Source organism: Aulostomus chinensis, chromosome 19 (assembly GCF_037954235.1).
Source record: "Aulostomus chinensis isolate RoL2024-O1b breed Wild chromosome 19, RoL_Achi_v1.0, whole genome shotgun sequence".
Classification (NCBI taxonomy): domain Eukaryota; kingdom Metazoa; phylum Chordata; class Actinopteri; order Syngnathiformes; family Aulostomidae; genus Aulostomus; species Aulostomus chinensis.
In genome coordinates, this window is record NC_141338.1 from 12,488,305 (window position 1) to 12,513,414 (window position 25,110).

The 25,110-nt window shown below is 42.2% G+C and overlaps 5 protein-coding genes and 1 long non-coding RNA gene across 7 annotated transcripts in view; 2 read left to right on the forward strand and 4 right to left on the reverse strand.

Moving 5' to 3' along the window:
* The window catches only part of LOC147244115 (uncharacterized), a 7,716-nt gene extending 940 nt beyond the window's left edge, over positions 1 to 6,776 (reverse strand). Inside the window, exons 1-3 of the long non-coding RNA XR_015110493.1 lie at positions 4,758 to 6,776; positions 4,094 to 4,180; positions 1 to 487 (exon numbers count right to left, since the gene is read on the reverse strand). The exon at positions 1 to 487 is cut by the window's left edge and continues 940 nt beyond it. This is a non-coding gene — a long non-coding RNA (uncharacterized LOC147244115). The remainder of the gene's footprint in view (positions 488 to 4,093; positions 4,181 to 4,757) is intronic.
* Positions 4,825 to 6,615, forward strand: LOC147244116 (kunitz-type serine protease inhibitor A-like). The gene is made up of 6 exons (XM_086188413.1): positions 4,825 to 4,993; positions 5,133 to 5,184; positions 5,311 to 5,478; positions 5,623 to 5,796; positions 5,970 to 6,137; positions 6,296 to 6,615. Exons 1-6 carry the CDS (start codon positions 4,907 to 4,909, stop codon positions 6,340 to 6,342), a joined length of 696 nt encoding a protein of 231 aa, XP_086044539.1. The 5' UTR covers positions 4,825 to 4,906; the 3' UTR covers positions 6,343 to 6,615.
* A 136-nt stretch (positions 6,777 to 6,912) lies between the features above and the next one.
* Positions 6,913 to 16,709, reverse strand: LOC147244117 (protein AMBP-like). The gene is made up of 15 exons (XM_086188246.1): positions 16,458 to 16,709; positions 15,694 to 15,836; positions 15,073 to 15,149; positions 14,867 to 14,983; positions 13,634 to 13,735; positions 13,320 to 13,375; positions 12,611 to 12,692; positions 12,342 to 12,509; positions 11,195 to 11,368; positions 8,079 to 8,233; positions 7,907 to 7,942; positions 7,716 to 7,767; positions 7,466 to 7,633; positions 7,213 to 7,383; positions 6,913 to 7,004 (listed from the first exon to the last, which is right to left on the reverse strand). The coding sequence occupies exons 1-15, from the start codon at positions 16,575 to 16,577 to the stop codon at positions 6,976 to 6,978; spliced, it is 1,650 nt and encodes a 549-aa protein (XP_086044372.1). The 5' UTR covers positions 16,578 to 16,709; the 3' UTR covers positions 6,913 to 6,975.
* Positions 8,470 to 10,153, forward strand: LOC147244118 (kunitz-type serine protease inhibitor bitisilin-3-like). Its single transcript, XM_086188418.1, has 6 exons — positions 8,470 to 8,612; positions 8,834 to 8,948; positions 9,082 to 9,133; positions 9,240 to 9,407; positions 9,516 to 9,686; positions 10,051 to 10,153. The coding sequence occupies exons 2-6, from the start codon at positions 8,853 to 8,855 to the stop codon at positions 10,077 to 10,079; spliced, it is 516 nt and encodes a 171-aa protein (XP_086044544.1). The 5' UTR covers positions 8,470 to 8,612; positions 8,834 to 8,852; the 3' UTR covers positions 10,080 to 10,153.
* Positions 16,710 to 16,841: 132 nt separating the features above from the next.
* On the reverse strand, positions 16,842 to 20,942 carry LOC147244119 (protein AMBP-like). Of its 2 annotated transcripts, none has more exons than XM_086188416.1 (8): positions 20,199 to 20,942; positions 19,565 to 19,710; positions 18,816 to 18,889; positions 18,588 to 18,707; positions 18,404 to 18,505; positions 17,940 to 17,989; positions 17,778 to 17,812; positions 16,842 to 17,558 (listed from the first exon to the last, which is right to left on the reverse strand). In XM_086188416.1, the coding sequence occupies exons 1-7, from the start codon at positions 20,307 to 20,309 to the stop codon at positions 17,807 to 17,809; spliced, it is 609 nt and encodes a 202-aa protein (XP_086044542.1). In that variant the 5' UTR covers positions 20,310 to 20,942; the 3' UTR covers positions 16,842 to 17,558; positions 17,778 to 17,806. The 2 variants fall into 2 exon arrangements, with proteins under 2 accessions (XP_086044542.1, XP_086044541.1); XM_086188415.1 differs by having other exon boundaries at positions 18,816 to 18,892.
* A 191-nt stretch (positions 20,943 to 21,133) lies between these two features.
* Positions 21,134 to 24,345, reverse strand: ptgdsa (prostaglandin D2 synthase a). The gene is made up of 7 exons (XM_086188417.1): positions 24,146 to 24,345; positions 22,976 to 23,115; positions 22,773 to 22,849; positions 22,037 to 22,147; positions 21,518 to 21,619; positions 21,393 to 21,424; positions 21,134 to 21,319 (listed from the first exon to the last, which is right to left on the reverse strand). The coding sequence occupies exons 1-7, from the start codon at positions 24,239 to 24,241 to the stop codon at positions 21,311 to 21,313; spliced, it is 567 nt and encodes a 188-aa protein (XP_086044543.1). The 5' UTR covers positions 24,242 to 24,345; the 3' UTR covers positions 21,134 to 21,310.
* Positions 24,346 to 25,110: the final 765 nt, after the last annotated feature.

A 25,110-nucleotide genomic window follows, 5' to 3' on the forward strand; every position in this document is an offset into this window, starting at 1 on the left:
ACTTGTTATAGTTGGACTCCAATTCATCAGAAGCTCTTTCTGAGTTTCACCACAACACTTCTCAGATATTGTGTGAATTGAATGAGTCATTCTGATCATCTCTGCCAGTAGAAACAAGGTAGCATCCAAACATCTGTGTATCCAGGGTGAGGAGCCGGCTGAAGCGTGGCGGGACGCCGTCAGATATGAGGTTGGCTCGGCTCGTCCGTGTGAAGGTGTTGGAAAGTTTTCTGCCTGAGCAAAGGAAGAGACTGCTTCCTCTCTCTCTTCATGGGAACTCAGTTACAACTTGCTGTCTCTCTCCTCCTGGAGAGCAGCTCAATTGAGTCAGTAGAGTTGTTTCGGGGAATGTGTGGCTCACTTCGAGGCAGCGCCAGGTGATATGGCCTGGCACGGAAGGTCACTGCTGTGATGTCACTTCCCCTTCCTCTCCGGATATTCCCAGCAGCCGGGAACTGTGGGAACTAAGAGTAGGAAGCCTGGCCCCCTCAGAGAGGGAGAAAGAGGGAGAGAGAGATTTTTGACTTTTAAAACAACTTTTACTTCAATATTTCTTTCAGTTCACAGTTGAGTAACATAAAGCAAAAAGATTTTTCCACTGAAATCTTCTAAATGTTAAAAACAGGCAAGGAAAAACAACTCATCCTCCAACGAAGAGATGGCTTCATTAAAATGCCACAGTTTGATAAAAAAAATCAAGACTCTTCATGAGTTTGTGAAATTTAAATTAAATAAAAACCCTCACTCAAGCTAAAACAATCAACACTTCTAATATTTCTTTTCCTATCAGATTGTTTCTTCTTGTCTTATAAATTGCCATCTTTGCCTCGTCTGTTAAAAAGTTTAAAAACTGACATTTCTCTGCACTGTGTATAATATTTGATTCCAAAAATAAAAGCCTTCTTTGTTCATCCATTTAGCCCTCACCTGTCTCCTCCCGCACCTCCTCATTCCCCTGTTCATCCATTTAGCCCTCACCTGTCTCCTCCCGCACCTCCTCATTCCCCTGTTCATCCATTTAGCCCTCACCTGTCTCCTCCCGCACCTCCTCATTCCCCTGTTCATCCATTTAGCCCTCACCTGTCTCCTCCCGCACCTCCTCATTCCCCTGTTCATCCATTTAGCCTTCACCTGTCTCCTCCCGCACCTCCTCATTCCCCTGTTCATCCATTTAGCCCTCACCTGTCTCCTCCCGCACCTCCTCATTCCCCTGTTCATCCATTTAGCCCTCACCTGTCTCCTCCCGCACCTCCTCATTCCCCTGTTCATCCATTTAGCCCTCACCTGTCTCCTCCCGCACCTCCTCATTCCCCTGTTCATCCATTTAGCCCTCACCTGTCTCCTCCCGCACCTCCTCATTCCCCTGTTCATCCATTTAGCCCTCACCTGTCTCCTCCCGCACCTCCTCATTCCCCTGTTCATCCATTTAGCCCTCACCTGTCTCCTCCCGCACCTCCTCATTCCCCTGTTCATCCATTTAGCCCTCACCTGTCTCCTCCCGCACCTCCTCATTCCCCTGTTCATCCATTTAGCCCTCACCTGTCACCTGGACATGGCCTGACCAGATGTCCCTCCCTACCAAACCAAAAACATTTGGTGCTGTCAGAGGAGACAGATATTACATCATGAATTAATCTCCATTTTAAAAGTGAGCTTCAGATCCATATTGGAGAGACTATTTTTCCTCATCTCAAAAGCTCTTTTGCCGGTGTTTCATCACTAATGGAAGGTGGAACATTTGAGAAAGTAACACCGGTCTTCAGGATGACGTTCACCTTTGTTACGCTGTCTAGAAAAATGACCACAGCATTGTCTATCCTCGCGGTGGAATTCAGGCTGTTGTGTCCTCCACTGAACAGTCTGCTAAGCTCCATGTCGGCTATAGTGCATCGACCAGCAAAAAACGCTGCCCACACACACACACACACACACACACACACACACACACACACACACACACACACACACACACACAAAACCCCCCACACACACACAAACAAACGCCCCAAAACACCTACACTCTAATCTCATGACACACTAGTTTACAACATTAAACAGAAATAGAATTTTTTTTGGAACCACTCACTCCATCCCCTCAGAGAGAGATTATTTTGTTTTGTACTTATTTTATTACAATTCATTTATCAATTCTATCCTTGCAATTCTTTTACATGTCACTTGATTTATCTTCCATATTTATTCTCAAATTTGAAAGTATTTACTAGATAAAAGTTTGAAAAAACTAGTAAAAAAAATTACAGGATAAAGATAAAGTCTCCAACATTGTTAATAGCATATCTGTAAACATATGTCAGTATTTAATGAATGACCCATTTGCTTGAAAAGCAAAGAGACAAAGGAGAAGCTGAAAGGAAATAGTTTTAGAAGTAATTTCAAAAGTCTCTGATAGACTGGTGTTCCCGCTATCCAAAATTCAAGAGGTCACCTTCTCATTCGTTCCACAGAAATGGACAGTGAAAAAAAACAAAACAAATTTTAGTAGTAAATATTTTTACTTGTTTATCTATCCTGTTGGTTGGTAGAGAACAAAAGTTCCACGGTCAATGACCTTGGGATGAGGGTCAGGGTTACAATCGGTTGACAAACTTTTTTATTTTCTCCTTTCTTTCCCCTCAGTGTAACATCTCTACAGGGACACAAATGAGGAAACAGACTTCTTGTGAAGGGTTTTGTAAATACTAGAAAATATTGGAAATGTGGAAAAATAAACAGCTGAAAAAGTAGTGAGTAAACGTAACTGTAGTCATAACCAAGCTTGCTAAGTTGCTCTTGTCATTTCTACCAGTTGTGCTGATCTTTAAATGATCAAACCTCTAACCTGCTGTCTCTCTGTTTCCTGACTTTCACATGTATTATGTATCTCATAATAATTAAGTTGAGAAATCTAAACCAGGCATGTCCCTGTTGGCTGTAACAGTGCATGACAGTCCAAGTACAAATGGTGATTGCCTTGCAGTGTCAGGATCAATTGTCGGAAAGCTAGCATACAGGCTAGCTAACGTTCTGCCTTAGCTGGTGACCACCTGGTGCTTTACTGAGCATTTTGATTGGCTGGTTTTGAAAGTGCTAATTTCTAATCCATTGCTTGTGTTAGCATCCCCACTCAGCAGGTCCTTACTGTCTTTAAGTTCCGGTAAAACAGAAACTAAAGACACTATCTTGGAAATGTTTATCGATAATGCAGATGTATGGAAGCCAAGATTTGTAATATTTTTTAACGTCATAATAATGAGATCTTATCCCATTATAACTGGACAGTATCACATGACAAAAGGCTCTGTTAGGTGATGAAAATGTCTCAGTTTCTGTTTCAGCTTCTCACTCTGTGTCTCTGCCCAACTTCTACACTTCTGCCCAACGGTTACGTCTCAAATGTTACATCTTGGGCGGCACGGTGGTGCAGTGGTTTGCACGCACACACACACACACACACACACACACACACACACACACACACACACACACACACACACACACAGATGCATAACTTGCTCTATCTTTTAGACCAAAGGAAATGACCCCCCCCCCCCATGTCTCTTTCTGCTACTGTGGAGGGCTTTAAGCAAAAAAAAAACAAACTTCTCAAATTGATATGATTTCAGTTTACTAAACATTTTGGACATAAGATATTAAAAATAGAGCAGCACGGTGGTGCAGTGGTTAGCGTTGTCGCTTCACAGCGACAAGGTCTTCTGTGTGAGTCTGCATGTTCTCCCTGTTCCTGTGTGGGTTCTCTCTGGTACTCCAGCTTCCTCCCACAGTCCAAAGACATCAAGAGAGGACGAGGCTGATTGATACTCTAAATTGACTGTAGGTGTGACTGTGAGTGTGAATAAGATAAGATAAGATAAGCCTTTATTAGTCTCACAATGGAGAAATTTGCAATGGTTGTCTGTCTCTATGTGTTGGCCCTGTGATGGACTGGTGACCCATCCAGGGTGAACCCCACCTCTCCCCTGAAGGCTGCTGAGATAGGCTCCAGCCCCCCCACGACCCTGAACAGGATAAGCAGAAGAAAACGGATGGATGGATGGATGTGACATCTCTGTCCAACTGTAATGTCTTTACTCACCTGTTATGTCTCATCCAGCTCTGTCTTTACTCAACCGTAAGGTCTCTGTCCAGCTGTTGTGTCTCTGCCCGTTACGTTGGCCAGGTGCTGTGTGGGTTTTGTACAGGGGCAGCGTTCAGGGCATATTTTTAACTGTCAAAATTCTTCTACTTTCAAACCATTTTAACAGATTTTTTTGATGAAGTATAGATTTAAAAAAACAAACATATTTATGCATTTTAATGGATTCTTTATACTTTACACATCATCATCATTTCATGTGGGTTACATGGAGCAGCTGACTGAGGGATGAAATTGATAGATCCATTATCTCATCTTGTTAATCAGCTTATCAGAATTCAGTTCAATCAAGCTCCAACAAATGGAGAAAATGCTGTCTCTCTTTTAGAGATTATTATTCAGACATTATAGATATTATTCAGGTGAGTTTCATTAGATTATGATAACATGGTATCATCTCATTATCACCAGCTAACAGCAAAGAATATTTGAAAGTACTGCCTTTCTTAACTTGCTGGATATCTTGTTTTTGCTAATCAGACAAACATACAAATTTTGCTTCTTGTTGTCACAATCCTGAACTGTAATGAGTCGGGAGCTCAGCAAAGTCCAAGGACACAGAGGGGACAGTTCAAATTGAAATTTGTTTCTTTATCTTATTTACCTGTGGGAGTGGGAGTATACGTGTGGGCAGAGCAAACATGAATCAGGTTCTCGTAACTTCTCTGGTGTTGGATGAAAGCGTATAAAGGAGTTGTCTGTAATTCCTCCAGCTCAGACTTTCAGAACTTCCGAGACTGAACAGCTTATAGGATGGTGAAGACACTGATTGTAGTTTCTGTGCTGGTCCTGGGGTGGACCTTCACTCTCCAGGGGGAACCTGCAGCTGAACATGATCACGTGAGTGGTTAAATGATCAAATAGATAATCATAATCAAACAGCACGTTAATCCACATTCAACATTCATTTGAAAGTGGTCTTTTTTTGTAATCTAAACTTATGTCATAATTGAGTTTTTTGGCGGCTCTGATCCTGCAGGCTCAGGTCAATGAAACAGAAGCCGGCATTTCACCTAAAGTTGGCCCGGAAGGTAACAAATCTCCTTGCTCAGTTCATTGCAAATTCGTATATACTGTACAGTAATGGCAGCGAATGAATGTCGAACGGAAGGCCAAAGATCCTGATGTTTCCTTCCTGTGTTACTATTTTCCTATAGTGGTCTGTACTGAAGCACCAGAAACTGGTCCATGTAGGATGGACATACCCCGTTACTTCTACAACCCCGCCACACAGAGCTGTGAAAACTTCTCCTATGGAGGATGTGATGGAAATCACAACAACTTTGAGACTGAGAAAGCTTGTCTGCAGACGTGTCGCCCTGCAGGTGAGGGGACACCGGGGTACAGCTGTGCCTATCAGTGATGGCGATAAATGTTTGTAGACTGGAAGACCAGCAATCAGGGTTCTGGTGTTGATCACATCAGACTCTCCTAATCATTTCTGTATCTGTTTGTGTTCCCTCCTGTAGACATCTGTGAGGCAGATCCAGTAGAGGGGAATATTACATGTTTAGGGCATTTTCCCCATTTCTTCTACAACTCCACCTCACAGACCTGTGAAGGGTTTGTCTACGGAGGGTGTGGGGGAACTGGGAACAACTTTGAGACTGAGAGAGAGTGTCAGTTGGCATGTCAACCCAATGGTAAGGACATACCAGGGTACTTGTTTCTTCAACTGAGCAGTTGAATGGAAAACAAAAGGATTTCATGTTGAGTTTAATATCAGACTTTCCAAATAAGACACTTGTGGTATATGTTTGAGTTATCTTGTTATCCCTTGTGATTTTTTTCTGCATCTCCCTGTTCCCTCCTGCAGAGCTCTGTCAGGCTAAACCAGATCCAGGTCCATGTAAGGCATTTATGCCCCAGTACCATTTCAACTCCACCTCAAAAATGTGCGAAATGTTCATCTATGGAGGGTGTTTGGGAAACCAAAACAGGTTCAGTACGGAGGAAATGTGCCTGGAGGCATGTCGCAAAGAACGTGAGGACGAATGCAAAAACACAAGCACCAGACACAGGAGACGACTGAATTTTTGGATTAGTCCTGATATACTTCTGAGTTTGCTTATTGATGATTTTTACAATGAATATATTTGTTTGGGAATGAAAATTTAAATCACTTTGCTTTTTTTCCCCCAGAAGAACCAGCTGAAGCACTCCCAGAGCCGCCCGCGGAATCAAAGTAGACCATCGGAAATTTTGGAAGGCATTTCAGGAAAAGCAGTTTCCAAACTCCGTTCCTCAGAGCTGAGAACTCACTGATGTTCTGTTTGTCTTTGTACAAAGATGATCTGATATTGTCTCAACATCTTTTAGTTGGCCGATGTGGTTTACTATGTAATCCTGACTGATGAGTCAGCTGAAGATACAGGAAATGTCATCCTTTCACCTGCGGGAAGTAGAGTAAACATGAGTCACACGCAAATGCTTTCTGGAGAAGGGGGGGGGGGGGAATCAAGCTGTCTGCAATTCCTTTGATTAAAAATAATTTAAATAAACACTTATAGTGAAGTATACAAGGCTTTGTTTCCATTAAGTGATGTTTACCCCACTATGCAGCATTAAGTATCAGTCTCCTAGACTAGAGAACATTTCTCCATGAATCACTTATGTAACTTCAGGTTTGGTGACTCTGACCCTGCAGAAAGAGCCAGGTGTTTTTTCTTGCAGTACTTTGACACAGCAGGTGGACAAATTCAGAAGCAGAAGGGAAACTGGGTTGAAGTAGTTGGGCAACTTGCACAGAAGACAATAGATCGATTGAGTTAGGATTTTATTGGTGACGATCTCTTGACAAGTGGGAGTTGATAGGAAAACCTTTAATGCCAGTATGCCATGAGTGGATGCCCTGGAAAATACGAGACTCAGTTACAGGCATGTTCATTGTGTACAGTGAAAAGGCAAGTTTGTACACAGTCACAATGCGAGGTGTGTTAGTTGCACACACTTCTCAGCTTATTAAACTTGTACTTAAGTCTGTTCTAGTGGAAGATCCTTTTTTTGGAGACTGCTGGGAAGTTAAAGCTTTTAGCATTGACGTTTGAGTTGCGCCTCACCGTCAGGGGAACATGTTGCCTGACACTCCAGCTTCGTCTTAAAGTTGTTCTTGTTTCCTGCACACCCTCCGTAGTTGAAGCTCTCACACGTTTGCTTGGAGGAGTTGTAGTAGTAACGAGGAATCACTGCCTGACAGGGACCTGGATCTCGAGCGGCACTACAGGCCTCAACTGGGGGAACACAAATGTCAGGATTCAACTCACATCCAGAATCTCTGGTCTTTAGTCAATTCTCATTGTCCCAACATCTCACCTGCTTTGTGACACTTTTCCAGACATGCTGCTTCAGTCTCAAAGTTGTTCAAGTTTCCCCCACACCCCCCATAGTGGAAGACTTTACAGGTCTTTGAGGCAAAATGGTAGAAGTAACGTGGGATCAGTGCAAGGCATAGACCTGGTTCTGGAGCTTCTTGACAGGCCTCTGTTGGGGGGGGGGGGGGGGACAATAACTCAGGACCTTGTCTTCCCACAGTTATTAACCAGTTAAGCAAGCAGATTGTTACCTATTGTGTCAAACTGAGTTGCATTTGCAGGAGGCTCTGAGTCGCTTTTTGTCTGCTCAGAGAGAAAAATGAGTTAAAATTTCTGCAAGTCAGCCTCACTGTTACACTTCCCCACCATCCACCAAGTCAATATCTTTCAAAGTGATCCAAACTGCACTCATCTGGTGTGACGAGCCAGGTCACCCACTCACCTTGTTCAGATCAACAGGTTCCACAGCACTCTCTGTCTGTTTAGAGTCAAGAAGGTACAAGTCCATCATAATTAATATTTCCTTCCATCCACCAGTGTAGCTGTCACATTACGCAGGAGGTTTGACTGGTCTGCTGCAGTACAGTTCAGGTGAAGCTGAGTCACTCACTCACCTTATTCAGACCAGCATGTTCAGATGCAGGTACCCCCTGGAGGGTGAGAGTCCCCATCAGGACCAGCATGGAAACTAGAGTCACTGCCTTTAACATCCTAGCAGATGTTTCGTCTCTGAAGTTGTGGAAGAAGTCACAGATCTCTTCATAAACTCATAGGGTTCTATTGGCAAGTCTCACCAGTGTAGCTCACAAACAGCTTATTCAGACCATCAGCACATACAAATTTAAATACCTACCAGGTGACCTATCTGCTCTGAGTGCAACCGACTCATATAACAAATAACTAGGGCTGAAGTAACAGAGCTCGTCTTAAGATGGCGATTTAATTGAGCACAAGTGTAATTGATGAGGTAAATTATGACATTATTCCAGGGCTGGATCCTGTTTTGCCATTATGAACCCCATTGATCACACCTGTGCTCACCTGCAGCACCATATTAGGACAGCTGCTGTCTCAGTTCAGTTACTTCAGCAGTGTTTGTTTGGTAGGTGAGCTGGCTCCATAACAGAAACCTGATAGGGCCTCATTAGGTATGTGTTCATTTTCATAGTTAGCATGTCTGAAGAGGTGGTTTATCACATGCTAACTATGAGGACAGTTGCTTTGTCTTCATAAGATTGACTCAAGAAATGTAAACAACACACTCCTCCAGTGTTGCCAGTAGATGGCACTTTAACAGGACCTGTAAGGCAAATGTGAACCCTCTCTGGGTCAGGATGAGTTTAAGCGGTCTGTCACTCCTGTGTTTTAGAGACAAAACACCTGCTAGGATGTTGAAGGCAGTGAGTCTGGTTTCCATGCTGGTTCTGATGTGGACCCTCACCCTCCAGGGGGAACCTGCACCTGAGCATGTTACTCTGAATAAGGTGAGTGGCTGAGTCTCAGGTCGTTAAACCAGGACTCTCCTTGACTGATTTGTATAATCTTAATAAATTAGGAGGAAACATTGCAGCACATTTTAGTTTCTGTTCTTAACCCACATTGTTTCTCTCTGAGCAGACGACGAGTGACTCGGAGCCTCCTGCGAATACAACTCAGTTTGACACAATTGGTAACAATCTGCTTACTGAGATGGTTGAATGCATTCCTGTGTATAATCAACTATGCCAATGAATGGAAGACCTAAGATCTTACTTGTACCCCCCCCCCCCCCCCAGACATCTGTGCAGCACCTTCAGATGCGGGTATCTGTCTCGCGTTTTTTTATCGTTTCTACTACGACGCTGCCTCAAAGAGCTGCAAACAATTCATCTATGGTGGGTGTGGAGGAAACCTGAACAACTTTGAGACTGAAGCACAATGTCTGAGGGCATGTCACAAAGCAGGTGAGATGTTGAGGAATGGCAAGGTTCCAGAGCGCTGTCACTCACAATGGCAGCATTTCCAAATATACTGATGGCATGAGTTGAGGTAACTTCCTGTGTTTCTTTCAGTTGAGGCCTGTAATCCTGATGCTGATGCGGGTCCATGTAACAAGCTTGAACTCCGTTACTACTACAACGCCTTCTCAAAGGTCTGTCAGGGCTTCCTCTATGGAGGGTGTGGGGGAAACCAGAACAACTTTAAGACTAAAGAGGAGTGTCAGCAGGTGTGCCACCCTGTAGGTAAGGAGTGACTCACAGAAACCCTTAACTGACTTTTTCACTCGGCCTTCATGCTGTCCTGGTAACTCTGCTTCCCATTTGCGTTTTGATCGGAAGCGGGAACAGATGAGAAACTCGTTTGGTAAAATAACGCTGGTCATCCTCGGTTGACTTGAGACCACTCAGCGCTGTGCAGTCTCGTGGGTCGACACGGTTGCCTGCAGCAGTCGGTTACATTTTACAATGATCGGTGCAGCGAGAGCTCTTTACTTACAAATGCAGCAGATATTCAACATAATGCCTCATTCACTTTGATGCACCCATGTCTGTCAGTGCAGGACTACAAATCTACCTGTGATAAATGTGTGGCAAACTGTTTCCCCAGGAGTCCCCATCACATCCGGCCGGACTTGAAGTTCCCTCTGAATTATAGAAGTGACCTTATGAGGCTGACTTCTTGCAAAAATAAATCATCATTTCTCAACTTGGCTGACTTGTCTTTATGGACTCTATGAACTGGGTTAGAGAAATGAAACTGGGGAAAATTACTTTTTCATAATTAAGTCTCAGTAACTTCTAATCCAGATTTATGATGGCTCGTTGGGTTCCTGAAAAGCTTTTCCAAGCAACAATGCGTGATATGGTTTAGAAAACTGGGGCCCTTTTGCCCCTACCTCCAAGATGCAGTGACTCCTCCTGTCAGAACCTAAAAAGCTCCTTAAGGTGAGTTTCTCAATTTGAAGAAAAGGCTTTCTATGGTAGGGTTATGTTGCCATTTCAAGAAGTGTCCTGGAAATGCAAACCTGATAACCAGCAGTCTTTTAAATACACTCTTGCACAAGCAGCTTTTTTTTAATCTGGAGTCTGCACATATCATCTTCAAATGAAAGGAACTCAAACCCCTGTTCCTCATGAGCATTTCTTTTTTTTGTGCGGAAACATCTAAATGACAATGCTTTCACAAGACCTAGTCATGTGATTGCCTGCAGCAGCCATGTTGGAACTTTAAAGTTTTTACTCTGAATTAAGATTTCAAAGTTGGCAATGCTAAAATGGTTTGAGAAATTATTACACTCAGGCTGTACAAATAACCTTAACAAGATTTCTTTCAGGGTCCTGTGTATTTATCAACCTCAGGAATTAAACATGTTAATGGGATACTGAATGCAACACAAACGTCGACTGTTGCCACTTGTCTGATTAACATCTCATTCTGTGAGGACTGAGTGGGGGGGGGGGGGGATGTGCTCCTTGATTCATGCGGATCATGTTGCACTCCTGTTTAGAATGGCCGCCAGTGTCACCTCACGCCTGTCAGACTGCGCCCAGGAGTTCCTCTGTAAAGATGGAGGAAAACATCAGTTGTCTTTGCCAGTTATGAGTTGATGTGATCTCTTTTTTTTCTTTTTCCCTGGCAGTTCTACTGTCTGAACAGTGCGCTGACCATCTTTAAGGTCTCTAAGCTTGTTGAGTTTGCATCATCTTTGTTTCACCATGTCTGCACGTCAGTATTTGTCTGGTCTGCTCACCATCTTTTTCCACCCCGCAGTACTCCTCGCACTCATTCTTGCTGTAGAACTTGTTGCCGTTGGTCTGGCAGAAGTCTTGTTTGTAGGGAACACACAGACCACTGGTGGAGTCAAAGGCCCAAATGGGTGGCTGCCCTTTGCAGGGTTCGGCTGCCATAGGCAGATGGCACACAGCTGTAGAGACGGAGCACAACGCCTTGATTATTTACAGGGATTTCTTTGTTTCGGACAGAAACTGGAGCATTAATAAATTATGGCCTATGGAATCATTTTGTTTTTCATCCAACCGCTCTTGAATCCCAAACTCTATCCATCCATTTTCCACCACTTATTCTGTTACTGATGATTAAACATGCTTGGCTATATTCGTGGGTGAGAAGCCAACAAGGGAGACTATTGGTGTGTCCCAAGTCGCATACTGCCGCGTGGCGCACTCACCGGAAATGATGACAGTGTTTTTTTTTTTTCTTCTGCGCCGATTTGTGACCGGCCAGCACTGAATCAGCATCTAATTACAGCCAGTCGATTTTTGAAGCAGTAAAACGGCAAAAAAAAGTTATCTCGCAATGTTACGTTATGTTAATGTTGTCATGATTGGCGCCGACAACGTGATGTCCTCCTCCTATTGGCTGAAGATGCACTGGTATGAAGTTTATTTGTGATCTATTTAGCAAAACATTTTGATGACAAGTCATTTGATTTTTTCAAACCCGTGTCCACACAGAATTTCAAACTTGTCCCCGTTATTAAATGTTAAGATGAGTCTGTACAAGTCAGTGTCGACCGACTCACCACAGCTGTCCGCTGCCACTTTTATCAATGAAATGAGTGCGGCAAGTGTCCAGTTGCATCATCAAAATCTTGACCAATTTGAGTACATCATCCGGGTACTTTTGCATACTCAATTTTCACATACTATCCATACTTTTTTGCATTTTGAGTTGAGTGGACTCAAAATTTTCCATAAGTAGTATGGAAGTATACGATTTGGGACACACCTTATTACTGACAGTAACCGTGGCAAATTTTGAGAGAGAGAAATGGTCCAAAATAAGACTCAATCAAAACAAACTCAAAATTATCTTGCAATGTCGCCTACAATTTATCATTTGCTGTACTTAGGGTGTGTTAACGTTTCAGTTCTCACCCTCAGTACGACATCTCTGCAGGCACTCTCTCTCAGTGTGGAAGTTGTTTTGGTTGCCCATACATCCTCCATAATTGAAGTGTTCACAGCTCATCGAAGAGGCGTTGTAGTAGAAACGTGGGTGCAACCCGAAACAGGGTCCAGTATCTGGTGTTGCGCTACAGGCCTCTAGGGAGGAAGAGACATGTCAGTTACATCAGGACTGCAAAAAGCTCAACTTTAATTTATGTTTAATATACTGTAATCAGCTGAGTGTGCTGATGTCTTACCAGATCCGTTAAAAAAAGGCTCATAACCAGACCCACCATCTTCTGTTAGAATCTCAGTCAGCACTGAAGCTCTCCTCACACGCTACATAACATCACATGACGGGCTCAGTCAGAGATACAGGACAAACAGCTGATGGCAAATTTTTTTTTTTCAAAGTCTGTTTCCATTTTTTTGACAGATTCAGACAGCTTTTTTCTATATTAACATCAAAATGAACATTAACGCATGAGTAACTTAACACTGGGATAACGGCACTTTTACTTTCCGTTTACGATTCATACCTGCTGATTCAACTTTATGGTATTTTGCTTAAAGAAAACAAATAGCAGCTTTACATTCTGCCTAAATATGTTTCTCACACTCTGAATTAAAGCTTAGTTCCTATTTATCATATTTAACAATATGAACAAAACAGGAACTACAATGTTCTGGAAAGAAGAGTGAATTGGTCAACAAATAGCATCATAGTACAATCAGTCATATGAAATCAAGGCCAAATGAAATCAACTCTTTTATCTCTCCTGCAGGTTTTTCAGAACTCTACAGAGTTCGTAGAATTGCATAATTAAAGGTTATTATTTTCCCAATTTATTCATTGTTATTCATTCATTCATTCTTTATTCATTAAACATAAATGTCTCCCTTATAAGACAAGCAATACCTAGCAGTATACTGCTGGAACTGCGATGTCAATTTTTGTTTAATTACCTGAGGCTGAACTGGAGTTGTTGGCTCTGCCTCCTGCTCACCAGGAACACAGTCACCTACACAGAGACGTAATGAAAGCTGATCACTCAGGTGCCATTAGTGCCAAGTTCTTTTACTCTCCAGAGGCCTGTTACTGCAGTATGTTGATTTTCTTATGCTGTGAAGCATCGCAAGAGAGAGGAGGCGAGTGCAAACATGAACTGAATACAGATTTTGTCTTGTGAATGTGATAAATGTAGAAGTGTGTTAGTGTGTGTGTGTGTGTCAGAGAGAGAGAGAGAGAGAGAGAGAGGGAGAGAGAATCTGTGCTGTACCTTTGTTCTGTTTGATAACAATGGTGTTGTCACTCATCCCTTGCTGTCTGACCAGGGTCTTAAAGTCATCTAGTATGGTGGCTCTCACGTCCATGGTTCTACCTGAAGAAAACACAGCAGTTTGACTGAAACAAATATTTATGAAAACATTAACATGACAAAAAGGAACTGAAGTAAATTGCTGTACGTTAGTTCTAATAAGCTCTCTAATTTGAACGAGTCACAGATTTTGTTCTAATAGTTTTTGCTCATTTTTGCTCAAATGAAGGATCTAAGTTGTGATTCCTTGTGAAATATGATTTGAGATTTGACGCTACATGATAAAAATAAACTGCGAGAAGATATAATCTGGTATTTGATGTGCACTTGAATAAATCTGACTAGAATTTCTTCACATTCGATGGCATTCCCAGCTGCTTGACAACACTAACAAGGCTTTACCTTGGAATAAAGCAAACCTTTAGTTTCTCTTCAGTCCCCCCCCTTTATTTACCTGCTAAACCAGATTACAAAAAAGTACGACCTGGATCACCCAAAAGAATCCATTAACTGATGCTTCAACAAACTTTGCACCATGAACAAGACAATACATCACAAACTGACAAAAACAAACCCAACCCATGAAGTGACAGAAAAAAGATCTTGACCGGCCTCAAGTGCTGGTACACCACCCTCCCCACGCCTACACCATCACCATTTTCCCCTGCATCCACCATACTGACCATGAAAGTCCACCAACATGTACATGTACCAACTGCAAAAAAAAAAACAACCCAAAACAAACAAAGCTCAAGGTTACCAGCAAACCTGAACACAGCCATGATGTCACTGCTTCCTGAAACCCAATAATCACTGCCTGCCAGTTGCCTTCCCATCTCTCTCCTGAATGAACATCTAAAATTCATCACTAAAACACCTGAGTAGACAATAATCATTTCATCCATAAGCCAGCCCGTTACATCAATTTGGACGGACGCTTGATCCTGCCTTAGTCAGAGTACAAAGTACAACGCCTTGTTGCCCTTTCTGTTTGAGTTTTACATCACCTCTTTGTGATAAAGAAATATCACAAGGTTGATAAAGAAAATAAATAACTTTACATGTAAAAAAAAACAAAAACAAAAAAACCTCATCACTATTTAGATAGGAGTGGAGCAGGAAAGTATTCGTCAAAACGGCTTTTTTAAAGAGCGACGGACATTAAACTAATGAAATACTCAGGTATCCACTCACTGTAAAGTTTTATGGAAGTGCTGCTCTGTCCTGCTGATTTCTGTTTGCTCATGATCACGATCGCATACTCATCGTAGTTCGTGTGGACCACGTATGCGTCCACGTCTGCCCCCCACTCTGCAGGGACAATTAGAACACCTGTAAATTTGCAGTGGAAAATACAAACAGAATCACACGTAAAATCATACCCGGACATACACACATACTCGCAACATGGAAGAAGAATCGGCCCGGCGTGGTGGTTAACTCATACTCTCCAGAAATCGCCTTACATGTTCTTTGTCTGGAAAAGCAAGGTAGTGGAACATGCTTGTTTTAAAACGTGAGATTGTATATAATTCTGTAGGTGTATAATGACAGTAAATATGTCTTAAGATTTCCAGACTCGTAATCTGGACAAAGCACTTTCTGGTTTCGATCGCGATCTCTTGATAAATCATTTACATGGATTTTCCCCTAAAATTCTCATAACCTTGGATAGCAGTTTTCCAAAATTAAAAGTTTTAGGATACTTTTTCTTTAAATTGTCTCGTAAAAAAATGTATTTGTTTACATAGATAGAAATTTCACAGATGATTCAATTGGTTTAAAAATGTTGAATTTCTTTCTGGCTTCTGCTTCTGGATCTAAAACCTCGTTTCAAGATATTCAACATTTTTTTTTAAGTGTGCAACCCCATTGAATCATCTGTTAAAACTTTTATGGTCCTGCACCCTGAATGCCTACAAATTTATAAGATTGCTTTCAATGAGTAAAGCCCATTTTTCACATTGATATCCCCGGAAAAAAAAAAGCATTTAAGTGTGTGTGTATGTGTGTGTACAAACCTGAGGACAGTTCGGGTCATCTTGATTTTGCCCTCAGTGGTCCCTCTCTGCAGTACCAGCTTGCCAATGGCCGACTCTTCCCTCTGATGAGGGGCGTGGTTACACGTCGATGCCTTGGCAATGTCGTGCCAAGTCCCCAAAAACTGATGAGGAGAATTTCAGCAAAATATATATTTAAAATTTATTTACACAACTTGTGTACATTTTGAAAAAAGCCATTTCGTGTAGAAAATGCTACGTGAGAATTTCTCCCTTTTGAAAACAGTGAAATCTGACAAATTGACAGAAAAAGGAAAACAAGTAATAAGGAACACAACCACCGCCAAAAAGTGAGAAGATTGCATAAATGTTTGCAATGCATGAACCCGCAGAGGATCATATAAGTATTGTTACACTCTTATTATGCTCCACACTGCTCAAGGCCCTCAACACTTCACTTTAAATCAATATTTTTTATTGAACTTTATTACCTGTTTGCAACTAAAAAAGACCAATATTTCTTATTTCAAGCTGCTTTAACACATTCAACAGTTAATGCATAGAAAATGCAAGCTTTTCAGAAAAAAACCCACACTCTTTACTACACAAAGCTTGTTTTTATGTAACTGATCTTAACTGCCCGCAAGATCAAGCTGAACCCAGAACCCCTGAACCCAGACCAGAGTGTTTACACAAATTAAGGAGGAAAAAGAGCCTCTACCGTCTATTATTATGTACAACATTCAAAAGGGGAGGAAAAAGAATAAGACTCATGTGCCACTCACCCGGTCCAGATCAAAGTTCTCCTGTGTGGGGTAGAGAGGGTCCGGGAGCACAGGGAGACCCTGGATGGACCAGGTCCATCCAAGGACCAACAAGGAAACCAGACTTGCTGCTCTCAGCATCCTATCAGTTTGTCCGTCCTCTCGTCTCTGAGACGACAGAAGACCCAGACTCTGGAGCTCAGGGGAAAGCCACTCCCCAGTCCCACTCCTCAGACAGGCACAGAGTGTTGACCTTTGTTATGTGTGTATTGTGGTCCACATGTGTACTCGGCCCCGCAGCCAAGTAAAAAACAAATAAGTGAAAGAGCAAAGTTCTTTATTGCTGTGAAATCACCCAATCAATACGATGACTAATGAGTAACTCATAAATGACACTCGACAATGAAATCAGACATTGTTGGTGTGGGACTCTCTAAGTGACAGATGAAATCAGTTTAATTTGAAGTGCACATTTGTATTGTTTATAGCAACCCGAATTTAAAAAAAAATAGCCACATAAAACAAACCCCAACATCTCAAGCATTGGTTGCAACAGAATTAACTAAACAATTAATCCTTTTATGAAGAATTAATTGCATACATTAATTTTAGACAGAGCAATTTTACATATTTCAATTCAAACAGACTTTGGTAAATGGATAAATGATAGACAAAAATATATCAGAATATTAGAACAGATCAACTGTAGAGGAGGAAATCTTTTATTTTGAAAAATTTTTAGAACAACTCAGTAGCTGGGTTTGATGACCAGCTGTTTAACCAACCTTGATCAAAATAAAGACAGTACTCTAGGAATATTGCGTTCACTCTTGTTTTTTTTATATCTTATGCGCTCTGTCTTATTCATCTTATACAAATCACAAATGTAATGTCAATAAAAACATACAGAATGTTTCGTTGTCCTAAGTTCGACTGAAACACTTGAAGCAAATGAAGCCATCAAACAGGCACACAGCGGTTCCATGTGTTCAGAGCAGGTCAGTGTACGAATAAAACAGGGATTTCCATGAAAAGCTTTTGAAGAACAAGTATTTGCATAAATCCACTACTTTTGTGTACGTGATGTTGCCCGTCTATGGTTCTTCCACTTCCGGTCTCAACCTGTAACACACACACGCACACACACACACACGCAAAACTGATCAATCTTCTAAAAGTGTTAATGAAAATACACGTATGTGTGTACGTGCAGCAATCACGCTTCTGTACCATACAGGACAACCTGGCCAAGTGTGTGTGCGTGTGCGCTCTGAACCAACGACAGATGCCATCATTCCTCTGCGTTCACGTTTGCCACAAGGTGAGTGTGCAGCCACTCACCTGGTGGCCAAAGCAGGTACTGCAGTCTTTTAGACCTGCGAGAGGCAATCAAAATATGTACATCAGATAAATGTACCTAATCCTTAATCTAGGACTCGTGCTTTTGTGTTTATTCTCATCAATGCCAATGACGGACAGCGCAGATGTCTCTGAGGCGCTTACCTGAGCCTGAGGGGTGTGTTGTGTCTCATCTCCACCTGGAACACACTCACCTGGTTGGAGTGAAACAAACAAATTTTGAACATTAAACAACAACAAGGTAACAGAGGCAGCAAAAACACAATAATCAGTACAGCTGCTCACTGTGTTGTAGCCTTATTAAACCGCAATTTGGACTATTGGACCGTGATATGTTGAGATGTTTGGATTTGAACAGAAAAGTTGTCACATCGAAGAAAACCTTGTGGTCAAAGCCATTCACAAATAAAATCGACATGAATTCATGATATATTCTGGTTCATCAAAATGAAAGGCAGCTACAGTTTAGCGTAGCCTTTTCTGCTTCAGCGGTCCTCACGCACAAACATCCCAGTGACTGATGAAACATCCAACTGGAAAATAAACACATTCTTGAGAGAAAAGGTTTTGTTTTTTTTCCCCTTTTGTTAAATAACTTGTATTTGCACCTCGGTCCTCATTCATGATGATGATGTCATCACTGATGCCGTGTTGTCTGACCAGTGTTCTGAAGTCAACCGGCACAGCAGCCTTCACATCACGATTTCGACCTGAAAGTCAAAGCATTATAGTAGGTTTTTTTTGTCTTGTTGAGACGATCGATCTTTGCGTTCGTAAAGACGTCTCCCTCACTATAAAGCTTGACAATGGTGGTCTTATTCCCCGATGATGTCTCCGTGCTCAACAGAACCATCATGGCAGAATCACTGTAGTCGGTGTGAACCACGTAGGTATCAACATCAGCGCCGAGCCCTGTGGTGAGAGGTGCGTGTTTCATTTATAACTCATTCATGCAGCACGAGGTGTCCAGACTAAACGTGTAATAAAGGGAACAAAAAAGGAAGAGGCCGGGAAACGTACGAGCAACATGGTGGAAAAATTTTCCAGAAGTGTCGGTCAAGTTGTAACGTGTGGACTTCTGCTTACATGAGCCGCTGCTGCGAGGACAACAACGCGGTTAGTAAGTGTCACCATTTACACCTCAAAAACTGATGCCGTTTTTTTTTATAAAGAACCTCCCAAACCCCGAAGAAGTGTCAAAATGGAATCATAGATGCCCATGAAAAACCTTTATTTCTGCAACTCCGCAGCAATTGAGGTGCAAAATGTAAAAACTTGATTGCACTCGTCAGACTGATATATTTTCAATATTTAGTTCATTTTCTGTATCTTTAGCTCCTTATCCTCCCAGTTAAGACGGACATTATTAAAGATATCGTCAAGTGTGACAAGGAAAAAAATCGAAATCCAAGTATTACATATAAATGTCAAATCGAACCAATTTAACGTTCATATTTAAAGTAAACATTTAGATGTAGACCCTACATTTCCATCGAACATTTAACATGCATATGTAATTTTTTGCTTTATTTTCTTTGGGTAATATTTTTAATATCTGATGTCCAAAATGTTTAGCAAACTGCAATCATATCAGTTTGAGAAGATTTATTTTGTTGTTGTTGCTTAAAGCACTCCACAGCAGCAGAAAGAGACATAGGGGAAAAAAATATTCCTTTGGTCTCAAAGATAGAGCATTTTATGTGTGTATGTGTGTGTGTGTGTGCGTGTGTGTGTGTGTGTGTGTGCGTGAGCATGCCCTTGAGTCGGACCTGACAGAAGCAGCGGTTACTGTGAAGTTGCTCTGAGAAGCAGCATGTTTCAGCTCCAAAGAAACAATGGCGGGGTCTCCCCTCTTGTTCCGCATGTATAAGGGACAGTTGGACACCGCAGCCACCTCGTACCACCTCCCCATGAACTGCAAAAGAAAACACATCAAAGCTCCAGCTCTTAGCACTGTCAATGTTTTGAATGTTGAAAGATACTGATGATGTTGAATTATTTGTTGTGGTCAGTGGCGGTTAAATTATGTCAAGAAAAAAACCCCCAAAGCTGGCACCTCCTCTGCCATTGGATGGCAGCACCTGCAGCCAATCAAACTTGAAGCACTCATACTTGCTAAGGCTTTCCCTCCCGTCTACATTCTTGCTTGTTGGGTCCGTCGCTTTGGACAAAAGCGTCTGCCAAATGGAATTGTAGAATTGTAGAACTGTAAAAGTTTGGCGCGAGTGAGGCTGGACAAACATGGAGAGGTGGTAACGGTGGGACACAAAAGGCCTTTAAACAACGCTGCAGCGATAACCACTGCACCGCCAAACCGGCCAGTTTCAGTTTTGGTGCTCCAAACTGTAACGTTTGGACACTCCTGGAACTATCAAGAGTGTATGCAGTGTTTAAGCCACTTACCTGGTCCAAATCAAAGTTCTCCTGTGGGACAACAAGAGTCTCTGGATGTACTTGCAGGATCCAGGACCATTGTAGGACCAGCACAGACACCAGACTCGCTGCTCTCTGCATCCTGCCTGTCCACCTCTGAGGCTCTGGTCGTTATCGTAACCCCTCTACCGCTGCACGCCATCCTCCCAGGGTCGAACTGACACACTCTGGACCTGGGTTGCATAAATACAAAGAATTTGTCATTGATTACTCAAAGTGTTGTGAGACAAAGTTCACATCAGCTTTTGTGTGTCTTTGTGTGTTTGCAATGAAACAACAGCTGAGATGATCCCAGAAAGACTCCAGGCTTTGAAGCAGAACCTAACAACCGAACAACACAGGCAGCTGCTGATATGCGGTAGGAGAAACACTAATTGCATTTTCTGATTTGACCACAAGGAGGTGCCAAAACCAAAGAAAGTCTAAAATGTTGTCTTTAGCTTCATTTCTCACGACATCATTCCCAATTATAAATGCTGCTTTTCGTAGCTTAGCATTTCCTGGCGTACTGTAAGCTTCGTGTGGATGTCTTTAGCCCCTTAACTGAACCTCAACCATCCAAGGCTGTCCAGAAACCGAACCATAACCTAAAAACCTAATTCTTACCCCCACACTCAGGTTCAACATTTTAACTGCCCTTTGAAGTTGAGACTAAATTTCTTCCTCGCTTGTGTTACAGTCCTCAGTATGGAGCAAGTCCACACACACGTTCTCAGAATGGCGTTTTACATTGTTTATTTAAGAGTGTCGTCATCACTTTGGTAAAAAGCAGAACCAGAACAAACACAATGACAAGCATTTGTGTAAAATACTTTTTTGCATGTATATTGCAATGTAACTGGTGGTTTATGTAGGTGTGTGCATGTGCGCACACACACACACACACACACACACACACACACACACACAGGTCAATGTTTATTGTGAAACAGCAGAAGTATGAAATCATATCAAACACAACATAACTGGCTGCATTTATTATTCCTCCTCTGCGCAGCCTGAACGATGAGATTTGCTGAAAGTCATTTGTTATAATTCATCTTCAGTGTTGGGTGACGTGGACTGAAGAAGCCAGAGCAGCATCAGGGAGCCTGGAGAGATGAACAGAAACCGTTAATTCCATTCAATTCACTGCAGGTTTCACATTTCGAATAAAGGACTCACCTGACGTCCAGATGTTGCTGGCGGGCAATTCTCTGTTGAAAACATGGAATCATTTATATTTCCCAGTCATGTGTGTGTGTGTGTGTTTGTGTGTGTGTAAACATGTAGTTGTTTGTGTGTGTTACCTGCTGGAGGTGGAGTCAGTATGGACTCTCTGGGGAAACCCTGGGACAAAGCAAAGGCTTTAAACTTCTGAATAATGTCTGCTCGAACCCTTGGAACGCGACCTGCAGATCATACCCAAGTAGACTGATGAGCCACATGGGTCACATGTTTCGTTGGAGTGGAAAAGTGTGTGTGTGTGTGTGTGTGTGTGTGTGTGTATGTATGTACTTGGTTTTTGTTATCTTTTGAAGACCTTTTCGGATATAAACACAAACCCTTATCAGGACCCCTAGACCGGTCCTAATGCAGCTGAACTTAATTGATGAACACCTGGTCAAAGTTAGAGTGAAGGTGTAAATTGTAGTTAGTTTGAGGTTGGGGTTAGGCATCAATTGGTTAGGGTTAGGATTAAGATTAAGGCTTGGGTGAGGATATTCACATGAATGGAAGTCAATGGAATATCCTAATAAGTATAGCTACACAAACCTCTGTGTGTGTGTGTGTGTGTGTGTGTGTGTGTGTGTGTGTGTGTGTCTCACCGTAAAGCGCCACCTGTGTGTATTCCCTGTTGAAAACTTTGTGTTTCAAAACGATGGCATATTCAATGTAGTTGGTGTCCACCACTGTGATGTCTTTCACCATGTTGTGTCCTGACAAAAACCAATTGAAATTGATGATTTATTTTAAGGTAATTAAATATCAAACTAAAAGAAAAAGAGATATTCAAAAATTGATCATTCTATAAAACAATGATTCATTTACAAGAACAGCTCCTAAAATATAAATAGTTCTCCCTACAATAGCTGTGAAAAGAGTAGAAAAATGAATAAGACACAAACACATGATGGGTGTTTGTTTGTTATATCCATCCCTCCATCCATCCATCCATCCATCCATCCATCCAGCTGGAGCCTATCCCAGCAGGCTTCAGGTGAGAGGCGGGTTTCACCCTGGACAGGTCACCAGTCCATCTCAGGACCAACACATAGAGACAGACAACCATTCACACTCACAGTCACACCTACGGTCAATTTAGAGTATCAATCAGCCTCGTCCTCTCTTGATGTCTTTGGACTGTGGAAGGAAGCTGGAGTACCAGAGAGAACCCACACAGGAACAGGGAGAACATGGAGACTCACACAGAAAGATCCTGTGCTGGAGCCGGGACTCAAACCCAGAACCTTCTTGCTGTGAGGAGACAGTGCTGACCACTGCACCACCTTTGTTTTGTTGTTGTTTTTTTTTAAAGGTGTTCTGTAGGAAATGGTGACTCACGTGTGCTGAAGTAGGTGAACTGTCCAGGAACGTTTGTCCTCTCATAGTGGTACATTTTACTCCGACAACTGAACTGCCTGATGACACACACAACACACAATAGATGAAACACTTCATCCTGACTTGCCCAAGAAAAGAAACTCCCTTCCACACACACACACACACACACACACACACACACACGCACACACGCACAGACTCACATGGCATCCCACATTGTGAGGTTAACGTTGCCGTTAGCTAGTGCTGTGACGATGCCCATGGAGGCCTTCAGTTTGTCTCTGAATTGGACAAAACTTGCAGAGTCGTAGGCCAGACCCACACGGTACCACTTCCCTGCAAACTACACACACACACACACGCACAAATACAGTTTCATATTAGATCTTGGAGTGTTTCCTGTATCTGACATGTGTTTAGACAAGTCAGTTCATTAGACACATTCATGAGGACAAGCAGGAGCACGCACCTCAGTTCTTTAAAAATTTGTCATGTACTCGAATTAAAAAGGGTTGTAGCTCTCACTGAGGTAAACAGGGCCATTGTCCCGGCTATTTGGTGTGCTAGAGAGTATTTAAGGTCAAGGCTCATTGTGATGATGGTGCATATTTACAACTTTTTAATGTCAGAATATGAGGTTTTGACTACTTTTTTTTGGATTCATTACATTTTTTGATCATTTAATAGGGATTTTGTCTAATGAGAAGAAACAGACTGTTTTAAGGTGCATGCTAACTTTCTCACCTTTCATAAAATTACTGATTAGGATTACTTTCTTGTATTGTGTCATTTTGTGGCTTTGTTGAATGATTTTTAGTGATCAACAAAAAATGACCCCCGTGGTGAGACAAACCCTGTATTCATAGTATTAGTTTCATAGACCAGGGTTGTGAAGTATTTTGTTTTGATCAAGTTTATATGAAAGACTTTTTGATTTTCTTTAAACTTTTAACAGTGTGGCAACTTACAGACCTTTTGAAAAACATAAAATTACCCCATCAGAGGGATTTCTAAACTCCCCTCCCAACAGCTTCAGGATCTTCCTCTGGCAGGTTGCTGCATTTAGGAGGGGAAACTCACCTGTCAACCTCCCGTGTTAGGAGAAACCAGGGAAGAACAGATTTGCACAACGATTTTTGACTTCTAACTACATGAATGCATGCATGCATGCGCACGCACACACACACACACACACACACACACACACACACACACACACACACACACACACACACACACAATCCCTGTTTACATCAAAAACCTACGACCTGTAAGAAATCAGTGAACTATATTCATGCTTCACAACAAACAAACACAACTAAATATGTGTGTGTGTGTGTGTGTGTGTGTGTGTGTGTGTGTAGCCATTGTACCCTCTGTAGGTTGAAATCCCTTTGCGGCTTCACATCTGCGTTCACCATCATCACGCACAACATCGCCATGACAACAGCGAGCACTGTGGTCCTCATGGCTGCGTGGAGAAAGGAAGGAGCGCGGCAGCTGGACAGGAAGGTGAGGAGATCTGATCCTGAACCTGAGATGGACTGGAGGCAGCGAACAGGCAGGTACAGAGTGGCAAAGCCTGTGCCAATATTTGTTTTTTTCCTCCCGATCCACCCACCCGGTTGTCAGCCAATCACGGTAAAGGAACAGGGAACAGAAGCCAAGTGTGTGTCCCAAACAACCCCTGGCAGGTGTGCCCTCCATTCCCATGTGCAGAGGAATAAATCCTGCTTTTTTGTTTTGTTTTATTTTTTGGTTACGAGCATCAGCTGAGGTTCGTGTGCTGCCCTCACAAGCAGACGTGACAGTTTCATGAGATTTTCATACCACAATGACAAACAGTGGCAGCAACTTCTGCTTTCTAAACTCCTGAAACTAACATCTGAAGACATGTGAAGACATGTTCCGCTATCATGAAGTGCTTTCAGTCAGAGCTGCTGGAGCTGAAGATTCATGTCGATGTTATGAACACGCCAGTCATAATTACTACTTCATGTCCAGACTTGAGACGAGTCATCCTTCTAACGTACTCCTCAATCAGAACAAATGTTCTACTGTAGGCTTGAATGTGTTCCCCTTATACTTTAGGGATGAACAAAATGTTTAATTGCATAAAACAGGTAGACGAAGTAGCTAAAATCTAAAGTCCAGATTCAATAAAGCTTATCCATATGGTGAATTATATATAGAAGTTTCAAGTTGATGTTTTCAGGTTTCTCAGCGTGAAGCTAAAATTAGCATAGCGGCTGTTTGGTATGTTGTGTAAATGTTAAATGTAGGCCAACAGCCAGGAGAGGGACTGAACATACACACAATATTGAAAGCAAGAGTGTGA